This window comes from Ailuropoda melanoleuca, chromosome 20 (genome assembly GCF_002007445.2).
Source record: "Ailuropoda melanoleuca isolate Jingjing chromosome 20, ASM200744v2, whole genome shotgun sequence".
Taxonomy (NCBI): domain Eukaryota; kingdom Metazoa; phylum Chordata; class Mammalia; order Carnivora; family Ursidae; genus Ailuropoda; species Ailuropoda melanoleuca.
Window position 1 is genome coordinate 25,934,993 of NC_048237.1, and position 12,558 is coordinate 25,947,550.

General features: G+C 48.0%; 1 protein-coding gene across 10 annotated transcripts in view; it reads right to left on the reverse strand.

Moving 5' to 3' along the window:
- Positions 1-12,558, reverse strand: part of NIN (ninein) — a 106,859-nt gene that overhangs the window by 48,679 nt on the left and 45,622 nt on the right. For all 10 annotated transcript variants that reach the window (XM_034648571.1, XM_034648572.1, XM_034648573.1 and 7 more), the window contains one exon: positions 11,786-11,946. In XM_034648571.1, the coding sequence (XP_034504462.1) occupies positions 11,786-11,946 (161 nt within the window). The remainder of the gene's footprint in view (positions 1-11,785; positions 11,947-12,558) is intronic.

Consider the following 12,558-nt stretch of genomic DNA (forward strand, 5'->3'; position numbering starts at 1 on the left):
GAACAGTGCGCCGCCCAAAATTCTCAGCATGAAGGTTGACTTTCAGTATCTCATTCAAGCCGAAAGAGGCTGAGGTCATCTACTTTCTCCCTCCCCGTACTCACTTATGCTGGTCTTCTCCGATTAACTAAAGGAAAACTGTCTACCAGGGTCTCGCAGTTCCGTATTGTACTTAGAAAGAGACTGAAGCTAGTGTCAGAGGGTTTCCCGGGTTCACCGACACTGAAACTCCAAACTGACAGCGTGACAGGCATCGTTCTTGCCGTGAAGAAGACATCACAAGGCCATGACTCCAAGTGCAGAAGTTCCCTACAGTGCCTCCAGATTACAACTGCAAGTCGCTGATACACATGGTAGTTATGGACACAGAAGTAGGGGACAGCGTGATTTTTGTTTGTCTGTGATGACAATGTTAGCAGTCCACATTTCCTCCTGAAGACACACGGCTGACCGGGTGGATGTACGAGGCACGGTGGGGGTGGGGAAGGAGCAGTGGGGTAGGCAGCCCAATGTACAGTTTCTTACACTATTGTTTCTGGGCAGAATTCAACTGTCGTCCTATGAAATGATTTCAATCAATAAAGCTCCACTAATAAAAGCAGCCTGCCTGTCTGTCCCAGCATATTTATTTCCTCACCCACAGAGTGAAGATTTAAATTCTTACACTACTCTGGCACCCCACATTGTGACGATTCATTATTCAGCATATAAGTTGGAGGCACCCTAAAATGGAATCTCTTAAATCCGCCTAAAACAAATAAGATGGTTTCTATGATCTAAAAACCATCACTCAAAATAAAACCTACTGGGGCGCCTGGGTGGCGCAGTCGTTAAGCGTCTGCCTTCGGCTCAGGGCGTGATCCCGGTGTTCCGGGATCAAGCCCCACATCGGGCTCATCCGCTGGGAGCCTGCTTCTTCCTCTCCCACTCCCCCTGCCTGTGTTCCCTCTCTCGCTGGCTGTCTCTGTCACATAAATAAAAATAAAATCTTTAAAAAAAAAAATNCCCCCTGCTGTGTTCCCTCTCTCGCTGGCTGTCTCTGTCACATAAATAAAAATAAAATCTTTTAAAAAAAAAAATAANTCTTAAATCCGCCTAAAACAAATAAGATGGTTTCTATGATCTAAAAACCATCACTCAAAATAAAACCTACTGGGGCGCCTGGGTGGCGCAGTCGTTAAGCGTCTGCCTTCGGCTCAGGGCGTGATCCCGGTGTTCCGGGATCAAGCCCCACATCAGGCTATTCGGCTATGAGCCTGCTTCTTCCTCTCCCACTCCCCCTGCTGTGTTCCCTCTCTCGCTGGCTGTCTCTGTCACATAAATAAAAATAAAATCTTTTAAAAAAAAAAATAAAAAAAAAAAAATGAAACCTACTAAACCATGAGCAGGGGACGATTTTTTTTAACAGCACAAAGGGACAGGAAAAGTATCAGGAGAATATGTATCATCACTGGACCCAAAGAAAAAAGGGAACCCCCACTAGGATACACAGATGGAAAAATGTAAACACACACCTTCAAAAAACCCTTGGTAACAATCCCTAACGTAACGAGGTGCGTATAGTGACACAAAGATTCATTTCTTACCTCTGCTCACTTCTCAATTCACTTTAAAATAGTGAGCAATTAGCTCAGAGGTGCAAGAGGCTCCAATATACTGTTTCAAATATTTCATGGGTCTGTGGGGCTGGATACTTCTATCTGATTCACTTCTCCAGACAGTATTCCCTGCTGCCCTCCTGCCCTGATTCTTCCCCCTAATAAGAGTGTGGGGACATGGGAGCCAGTCTGCCTTACCTACTGAATTTGGCCTGGACACACTTATGAATTGCTTTTGCCTCAGTTTCTCCACCTACACAATGGGAATAAAGCAGTACATATTTCACGGAGTGGGGCAGAATGCTTAGAATTGTGCTTAGCACATAATAAGAACTATAAAATCTTATTTTTATTGGCATGTGTTTATGTTGTACCTATTAAATTTATTTTTGCAGATTTTACTTTTATTACCGTGTTTGAATTTAAGGCGTTAATTTGGGTGGCCCTGGGAAAGTATCAGTTATTCATATAAATTTGTAAGAAAAATGCCCAGTCCAGCAAATATGCAAAGAATACAGACAATTCACATAAAAGGCAACACAAACAAATACAGGGAAAGACTCATTTTAACAGCAAGAAGTATATATTAAAACCAAGGAATCACTTTGTTCCCATTAAATTAGCAGTATTTAAGATAGGAGTCCTATTACCATCAAGGTTATGATTTAAAATAGGCCCGTTTAAATGTTACTGGTAGCAATGTGGCTGGACATTACCCTTTCTGTAGAGAAAATTGCTTCATGTTTGAAAGCCATAAAAATCTTCTTACTCGTTGACCCAGCAATTTCATATGATTTCTAATGATAGTAAAATCAAAGGAAAAATGCGTATGCATAGATAAGTATATTCAGCACTTTTTGTAAGAGTACTGAAAACAATTTAAACCTTCAACAATGGAGCATAACGTAGTCATTAAAAGCATAATTATGAAACCATGTAGGAGATGGAAAAATATCTTATAAAATGTTAAATGAAAGACCATAACAAAAATGCTATCTATACTATGACTGCCACTGGCAAAAATATATACACAATTAGACAAAGACTGGAAGGAAACAGACATAATCAAAATTGATGCATTTGGTTGAGCGAATATGGCAAACGATTATATTCCCTTTGCTATTCTAGATGTTTATGCAATATGAACAGGTCCAACCTTGCTATTTCTCTTACCCACCTGCCCTCAAATTCTCACCAAATGAATTTCCTGTGTCACAGGGGTGGGGAGAAAGGGAAAGAACTCTCCCCCTGCTACACACCACTCTGTGATGTCTGCGGGTCCTCCTGCCCTGTGGCCTGGGACAGAGGAGGCCTCGAGGGAGGCCCAGGTGCGATTCAGGAGGGTGATACCAGTGCCTCCCCAGTTAGCAGAGTGTGGAAAGATCAGGGACGCTGGTCGGCAACTGGAATCGGGGCCTGAGACCGTGACATCCTGGAAGTGCGTGAGGTCCGGCCCCAGCCTTCCGAAGCCCAGGCAGCGGGGGCGGCTCAAACAATCTCACGCAAACTCTGGACGCCTGGTGGCGGGTAAGGGAGACCTTGTGAAAACATCGCCAGGGTGACAATCACGTGCGCTTTTCTCCCGTGGCCCCGTGTAGGAAACCTAGATCCAGCTAGGACCAGCCCTCTAGAAGCAGCAAACCTAGGCTGAACGGCTGTGGTTCCATTCTAAGACCACTTGGGTGGGAGATGGGGTTTGCTGCCCAGAAATGTGCTGTGTTCCCCGCCCCCCGCCCGTCTCCACAAAGGGTCTGTTCCTTTAATAAGGGGGAGCTAAGCACACGGTGGCTGAATGTTTGTTATTAAATTGCAGTTTCGAGGGTTGGGGGGAGCTGGGAGGGAGATCCAGTTCATTCATAGCTCATTTTTATTTCCACTGCCTGGAGCCAGTAGTTGCAATTAAAAAGCCGGGGAGTTGGGCGGGGGACGTCAGGTTGGAAGGTTGGGGGAATTAGATCATTCGCCTACTAGAGCAGCACCAATAAAGGGAGGCATCATTCTGGAACGAGGTCTTTTCATTGCTGCTGGAGTACCCAGTGCAGTGAAAGCCTGGCAGGCGGCCTCTAGGCGCACATCAGCCATGAGCATCGGAAGGGAGATAATCTCAAAAATCTTTGGAAAAGTCTGGAGAGAAAGGAGGGACAATAGCTGGCATGTGTTCTCAAGACTAATTCATGAAAACGGATTTTTACTTTTTGTCCTGAAATCTCATGTCATCTCTCACTGGAGAAATGGATATTAATAAATCTTTTAATTCTGTGGGACTTGAACTCCTCCTGACTCTGGAGGCAAAACAGCAGAGGGCGTGAGCACAAGGGCCGAGCGGAGAGCCGCGGTTAAGTCCGGCTCTGGCCCTCTGTGACCCTGGGCACCTGGCTTCCACCATGAGTGGGGGTCAGCCGCCCAGGAGGACGTGGAGGAGTATACCTGGCACTTAGGAAGTGCCGGCTGCTGTCATGAGCTCAGCCACAACAATGATGCGGTGGTTTAGGACCTGGGCTCCAGAGCTGGAGTGGCTCCACCACGTACATGCCGTCCAACCCTGGACCCCTTACCTAACTCCCCGTCTGCCTCGATTATCGCACAATGCCTGCTGAAAAGGTGGGCTAATATTTGGAATGCACTTAAGACGGTGCCTGTTACAACTTACGAGCTAAGTGTCTGTTAAGTAAATAAATATTACCGTTAGTACTCCTATTATTTGGGTGTCCAAAACTAGGACAAGGGCGGAGAAAAGAAACTGCAGCTAGACCAGTGTCAGCTTTAGGAACAAACCCAAAAGAGAGTCTGTACAAACTATGGCTTTGAACACGATAGTTGTGATGAAGCAATCAACTTTTGACTCAAGTTAGGAGCAGGGCCTCCCCAGGCACTGTCCCCATGGGCGACCGTGTCCCCTGGGTGGCCCCAGCCTGCAGGGACGGCCTGTGCTTCCATGTTACCGTGCCCAGCGTGCTGGCCCACGGCCCCACTGAGAGCGGCCAAGGGGAGAGGGTCAAAAGGTGCCTGGCCCCAAAAAGGCTGCTACACAAGGCAGCCCGCAGCCGCCCCCCACCCTGGCAGACAAAGAGCCCCGCACCCACTCCGTGGGCTGTGCCTCTCCATGTCACGCTGGCCATTGTGGCGAGCGCTCTAGCTGTCCTATAGCCGGGCCCGGGTGCCCCGCACACGTGGGCTACACCAGCAAAGCTGCTTTCAGGAATGCTTTCATTGCAGGGCCACCTGCTTTGCTGGACCGCAGAGCAGATGGCCTGAGCCTCTTGGATCCCGGGCTTCCAGCCCCGAGGCTGGACCGGCATCTGCAGCCCGCAGCCCGGCGAGGCCCCCACCCACAATAGCCCAGTCGCAGCCCCCACCAGCCATCTGCTCCAGCGCAGACCTTGTGCTCCACAGAACGTATGGCTAATTAAAACGATTATGGGGGCACACACGGGGTTATTCTTTCCCAGCAGAGGTGGCTGAACTGATCTCAGCAGCCTTAAGCAGATGTGGTTTTTTTTTTCCTCCTCCTCCTTTTTTTGAAAGGGGAAAGCCTTGCAAGCTGAGAGAGAGGAGGAAGGAAACTCACTGGGGTAACAAAGCCCCCAAACAAATGGAGCTGTAGTGTCCATTTACGAGAGCAGCGCACTTAGCTAAGCACAGGAAGTCTCTGGAAAAACACACACAGAAATCAGGTTAGAAGAGTGCCTATAACCAAAACTTGAGGACTCTATGGCACATTTAACTCATAGTCCAAAATGTCCATAAAGCCCTTGCTCTGAGACAGGTACTAAGAGCCCAGGACGCCCAGCAGGGATATTCCGTTTCCGCAGGGACACCCTTCCTGGGACTTCAGTTCAGCTCTGCCACCCTGCCTTTGAAGGCAAGCCGGGCAACGGAGGGCCTGACCGCCCCGCTGCCGCTCTCTCCGCTCTGAACCCAGGCACAGCCGCTCAGGTGCAGGTCTGTCTTGACCAGAAAGCCAATCAGTTCCTTTATCTTTAAAAGCAATTAAGAGCTACAAGTAAGTACGGGCGACAACGGGAGTCAGTGTAGGACCTTTCACGGCACACACACTTAGAGGAGTCCTGCTACCCTGCCAAAGTGCCTTCGGGACTGCCGGCATGAAGAAATCTACGTCCCTTCTCGTACCAAGGTTGGGGAGTGTTCTCGGTTCACTGGATTCTAAAGTCCCTAAAGGAAAGGGATTTTTTAATCCATCTGCTCCCCGTATCTTATCCATCAGAGTTGCTCTCGGTGGATAGTGAATGAACAATGCTTTTGCATGTGGAAAATACCCCTAACAGTAGAGTGGGAAAATGATGCTCTTATAATTAAAATTAACTTGTTAATTTTTTATTTGTCATCTGTTTTATTTTCTAGTTAGAAAATAATTTGTGGAAATTGTTGACCTGGAAGGACATAGGGATGGGGGCTGGACACTAAGGGAATTCCCGCTGGGACCAAGTCAGGAAGGCTCACCAGGACAACAAAGCCTCAGAGTCGGAAAGCTGCAGTGTGCCTTAGAACGGGAGATTCCTTATTAGCTTTGAAGGGTCTTCTTTATATCACTGTCAATGGTCTACAATCGCAACTGGAATGAGCGTTTCATCTCTGGGAATAGCCAAAGGATCTAACAGACTTAAGAAAAGAAAGGGAAACTATGGAATTCCATTAATAAAAAAAAACTATCCTGATGATGTCCCATCCTTTGATGGAAATAAATGGCATCAGTCATGGGACCGCTTACTTTGTCAAAGACCAGAACAAGAAAATCTAATGGGAGGAATGGGAAAATAGGTACATTTCAACTACAAAAGTTCCTGGCAGAACTTCTCTCCGTTATAAAGAATTTTGCTCCAGCATCAAATATTTCCTCCGAACAATATAAATGAATAATTCATGAACGTTAACTGCAAAGTTGTGCATATATGAGAAGGAACGTAAGGGGACCAGAAGTCAGTTTTCCACTGCTTGGCGAAGTTTGATTTTCTGTAGGGCAGTAAAACCAGTTTGGGGGGTTGGTTTGGTCATTTTTTAGTTCTTAAACCCCCACCGCCCCTCCGCTTCCTCCCCCCACAGTCCCAACACAAAGCCATGATTGCTCGTCCATTGTTGACCAGATGAAGCCACTGGCTTCCACTTTTCTCTCAGGCCCTCACTTAAAGTGCCTGGTTTTGGCTTACACTGCAATTGTCTGTAGTTGAAGAAATCATTGTTTAAAGCCCCCTGCTCTGGATAATCATCTTACCAGACCTGCTTTATTCCCTGTGGAGGAAAGCAGTTAACAAGGTGTCCCCTGTTTTCAACGAGGGCAGAAAGCAAAGTGGCCCTGCCCCAATTATATTCACGGAACCACCTCGCTCACCAGGTCTGAGGAACAGACTGGAACTGGGCCTTAGTTTTGTTTCTCCCCGCTTCCACCTGTCCTGAGAAGAAAGCCCAAAATTAAAATTCAAGGTCAGTTCAGTACCCGCTGCACGTGTGCATATAAAAAGGGGGACAAATGTACTCTTTGGAACCTAAAATCTCACTTCTGTTTCTTAACCAAGTAAAGCAAAAACCACCACCAAAACATTCATGAATCACACCTTACACTGGAATCAAGAAGGTACCCTTTGTTGGCCTGGATTAATTCAGAATAGAAGGTCCAACTGAACTGCCTTGAGTGAAAATGATCCCATAAAAAAAAAAAATCACCACTTTCCTTTCAATGCCACCTGAGATAAGAAGTCAGGTCCCAAGGGGATCCCTTTGCTGGATAAACACACTAAATTGGAAAGTGAACGCACGTTATCAGCCTGATGGTGGAAAGTACTTGTTGCCTGTGAATTAGCACATTCTGCTTCGGGGTTTCCAAATGAAATTCTGAAATACACATTTTCGTGCTGAAAATTTAGGAAGATGACAGTCTTTTTCCCTATGTGATGGCTTTATGGCCTTGTGAACCAGACATGGTAGGGGAGGCATGCTTATAAGCTAGGTTAGGGATTTTCTGTTTCAGCAGGGAAGAATCAAATTGCTGGAATAAAACAGGAAAGAATCAAATTGCTGGAATAAAGCTGGATTGAGAGGATTAAAATGTGTACAATTCTTATTAGTTCAACATACATGAACTGAAACATCAAAAGCACCTCATAACGAGGCCTATTCTCGTACATCCCATTGAGAGGATGAGGCCAAGCTGGCGGAGCATCTGGTAACCCAGAGCAGACACGTGCGTTCTCACCCAAGGCACCACATCATGACGGTGGACCACGAGTGGTCATGAGAGGGATTCCAGGCAACGAAGGAAGCCGGAAGCTTCCCAGGGGACTTACATTAAAAGTAGATTTAGTTGCCTAAAAACAAACTTTATAATGGCATCACTCTCATCTGTCTGCATGTCTGTGTCTTCTCGGGTGGGAGGGAGGGCCGGAGCTGTAAAGAAGCACAACTACGGACGTTACCTGTAATCCTGGCTGTACGTACGGGAGAAGGCCTCCCAAATAACGATGCGGAAAAGATACTGTGAGCCACTAACCCAGAAGAGAGGAATGAACTGTCAACCCATGGCAACTTCCCCACTGGGAATAACCCTAGGAGGAAGAGGTGGGGAGGAGTTACTCTTTTATCCCCTCAGAGGCTGGCTGCTCACTTATCCCGATAGGAGGAGTTCCTAGAAGGAAGCAAGCCACCCTGAGGACAGCTTTCAGCGGTGTTCGTGACACCACTCCATTTCGTTGCCCATCCCTCTGCAAGTGCTCAGATAAATGAAATAATGGATTCCTCCTAGAGCAAGAACCGGTCTCCTGTTGGGCAGCCGCAGAGGGGTTTCTACTCCCTGTACCTTTGACAAGTTCAGGTCCTTTCACCTTCATCAAAAAACTCTCAAGTCACTTTAGGGAAAATCAGGCTTGACGGAGAGCAGCAGAGGCCACAGTCTGAAGGTAAGCTAGGATTCTCACCTTTCCTGAGCCAGGACCCAGGAGTCGAAGGAAACCCACAGTCAAAACCAAGAAGGCCCATCTCCGGCTCACCATCTGACTACTCCTGGTGAATTATTCAAGTCAGCAAACAGACAACCCCGCACCCTCCTTCAATATTGCCCAGCGACACTGAGATGAAGTGTGAACCACTGGTAACAAATATACCCAAGAGATAAATTTTTAACACCCAAGTGCAGATGACAAAAGGGCCTCAGGCAACCTAAAGGGAAAAAAAGAAGCCAACGGAAGAGTAAAGAACTCCTGACAGGTTCTCAACTGCCTATAAGAATGAATAAACCCCACAGGTTATTAAGAACGTTCTGTTCCCCACAGTTCCCAAGTGGGGGCCATCGTGGAATAACGAAGATTACCAGGCACCCCAAAGAGACCAGGGTACTTCTGAGGGCAAGCTCGAGCTGCCCAAAGTGGCCCTCAATTGCTGAGCTCCTATGGAAACCAGCCCGAAAACACGAATGCTCTCTTGACACGACAGTGTGCCGTAAGACCGACGTCCCGAGGAAACAACGTCACTGGACCGTGAGTATCCGTGAAGGAGTGAGTGTGACGTATGGCCGTGGCTGCGACACAAAGCCTGGAAGGGCCCTTTGGGTTGACCACAGGAACTTCAAACATGTCACATGGGCAGCTCTTGATGTTTTAAAGTGATGAATTGCTCTGAAAACTGACAGTCTCAATGCAGCTTACAAAACACTTCGCTTTTAGGCAAGAAAGCATCTGGGTGAGCTTTGGCTGGAGTCCACCTTCAGCAATTTTTAAAAGTGTAAAAAGGGGGTTATCCAGTGCCCCTAGAGGCTTTCGGCGGTGGGCTATAACAGACTCGCAAAGTCGGGTCAGTAGGGGTCCTCAAGGAGAACAGACATCGAGAGCAAGGATGCTTCTGGGCCTCTATTTGCTGTTCTGTTGAGAGGGGTCATTGAGAACCAAAGCTTCCATATCCAGTGTCAGAAGGTCTCGCCTATGAGGTTCTAGAGGAGTAAGAAACTGAAGTACGTGGGGGTAGAGGACACATGTGAGACGTTCTGCTGACATACCCTTTCACTAAGACACAGCGGCAATATTTTGCCCAAACTCAGGCCTCAATTCTTATCTTTACCTATACATGAGCCCAAAGTCTCACTTTTAAATAGTGAATCTCACTGGAAGTCAGTAGAGTAGATAAAACAAGGATATAAGAAATAATTTGCCAGCAACAAAATCAGCTCTGCCCAAGAACTATCTGGGTATCCCCAGGTAGTAACTGGAAACTATCTTATCAAAAAATAAGTAATCGTTTTATTTCTTAGCATCAAATAATAATGCTTGGGTACTGAAAGCAGTTGGAGAAAGGAGATACTAGACTTAAAAGTGTTTTCCACATAACGAAAGCTTACCCCCTGAAGGATTGAGATGTATTTTAAGCATTTTTCTCCCATAGAGAAGTGTCTCAGATACATCCCACATTACTCAGGGTCATGAAACAGACTTCATGTAATAAAATGAGACCCTTCCTGACAGCAAGGTAAATATTATGAACACAGCAATAACTAAAGTATGCAAATTACTTGCATCTCGGAAATTAGATATGCAAAATTTTTGTGCCTGTGAGCACATGTGTTTTACTGGGGAAAGGGCCCAATCTAAATTCTCACAGGGACCCAAGAAAGGGTCTGAAACGGACTGAACCCCAGAAGAGAAGTAACCCTACCCCAGACTGATTGCCCCCCCCAGTGCTGTGACGTCCCAGGCAGCGTCCTCTTCTTTGGCCATTTCTGTCTTCAGCTGTCACCTCTCACCCACGACACTCTTAACACCATTTTGAGAGGGTTTCTATCTTCCTTCTCTGCCTGCTTTTTTTCTTCCTTCTCACTCACATGTCTGCCACTGGTCCTTCTTCACTTCTGGTGTGAGGACAAATATTATTTTTTTTTTCCTCTAAAGATTTTATTTATTTATTTGAGAGAGTGAGCAAGAGAGAAAGCATTAGCAGGGGCACAGGCAGAGGGAGAAGCAGGCCTCCCGCTGAGCAAGAAGCCCGCGATGTGGGGCTTGATCCCAGGACCCCAGGATCATGACCGGAGCCAAAGGCAGATGCTTAACTGACTGAGCCACTCAGGCGTCGCTAGGTGTTCCTTATCTTTAAAACAATGGTGGGAGCTTCTTGGGATCAGCAGACCAGTCCCGTGTCTTCTAGATTGCAGTACTATGTGTGGTTTCATTTCTGCTCAGCACCTGTGCTCTTTTCGGTTACCTTTGGGTTCGTGGGCATTCTGCAAGGCTGAAGATGCTGGATGTCTGACTGCTGGGGACATTATTGGAGCAGGCTTCCTGTGGGCTTTAATGAGCTGAACATGGGGCGCTGGACGGCAATGAACGCACGTGCATGCACACACGCACACCTCCGTCAACCCCCCATCGACAGACCACTTTGAGAAAGTTGAGGCACTTTGTCTCTTTCCCAGCTTATGTTAATATCTGAAATATTTGCATCCCCAGTCTAAGTTGGGATTTGCAAGAAATATTTAGAGCTTGCTCAGCACGGCATTCTCGACCATGTTCTATAAATGGCATGCTGGTAAATGAGCCGCAAGGAAGAATAAAGAAAATGTTCCTGCTTCTCCTTCACGGGTAGATTGCGGTGACGTGCACGAGGCAAAGAAGGGCGATGAGCAAAGCGGGCAAATCGGCCGGCTGGAGGGCTGGGCGGCCCCGGGGGCCACACACCCAGGAAGGAGAGCCGTGGCGACTGCCGAGGCCACAAGAACCAGGTCTGAAAGCCGCTTTATGCCACCACGAGAGATGAGGCGCGGCTCTCAAGACGCCTGAGCGCACCGCTTTCCTCCGCCACCTGCCACGGACGCTGGTTTATAGACTGTGGGCGCCGGCAGGCAGGGGGGCAGCTTTTCCCACCACTGAAAATGGCAGTGCCTCGAGGACAGACACAGTCCCGAGAAGTGCTGCACGTGAGACCCCAGATAACGTGAAAGCAACTGAATTTTAAACTATATAAACGTAAAGCTGGCCCAGAAATGTCAGCTCTCCAGAAGCGGAAATGGAGATGAAAACATTCCAGCCATAGACAAATGAGCCACATATACCCAAAGGCAAGCAGTAAGAGTAGCAGGTGGTTGGGAACTGAGAGAAGCCATACCCCCCTCAGTTCACCTGTCCCCACACCCCCGCCAAGGGGGCACGGGGGCCCCGCACCTCTGGGCCAGGAGGGCGCGCCTGTCGACTCCTTACCTCGCTGCGGTCACCGGCTGGAGTGTGGGAGGGCCGAGCTTTGTCATCGAGGGGCTCAATCTCTGCAAACTCTTCCACGGATTCTTGAAACTCGGGTAAGGACCTTCGTCCGTAACGCTTGCCACCTTTCACATACTTGGGCTGAGCTTCCAGGGAGCAGTCTAGGCAAGGAGACAAGAGTTGAGGCCACATTACATGACAGACTCAGCCCTGAGCTGACACTCACAGCTGTCAGACGCAGCCTCTTATGCCAGCCCCAAAATAAACCACCCCTGTTCGCCAGTTGTGCTGGAGGGGGCGGGGCTGAGGCACCAGGTCAGATGCAGAGCACGGCTTCTAATTCCAACCGACTGACAGCACCCCATCTCTGCATCCCGTGGGGGAGCTGCAATGCCAGCAGGGGAGGGACTCACGGAGAGGGACAGAACTCGGCTCAGGAGGAAGCGAGGCGTCCTATTTGTTCTTCTGTTTACGAAGCTGGTGTCTCGCAGGGAGGGGAATGGGAGAGGGGGAGATCGTACGGACAGAGACAACATCGGAGGAAGTCTTGGGGGTGATGATAAACCAAACGCCACAGCAGCCGGGCTGGTATTCACACCCCTCCTGTACCTCAGTGACTCCTCTGTTAACCGTCCCACCTTCTGCTCCGTCAGACAAGCAGGATGACAGAACAAAGAAACTGACAGAGTGGCTCCTAATACATTAATGGCAGCTCATCGCTTATATGAAACCTGGCATCAAGATCGCGTCATAAAATTAAAAGCTGTAAATGC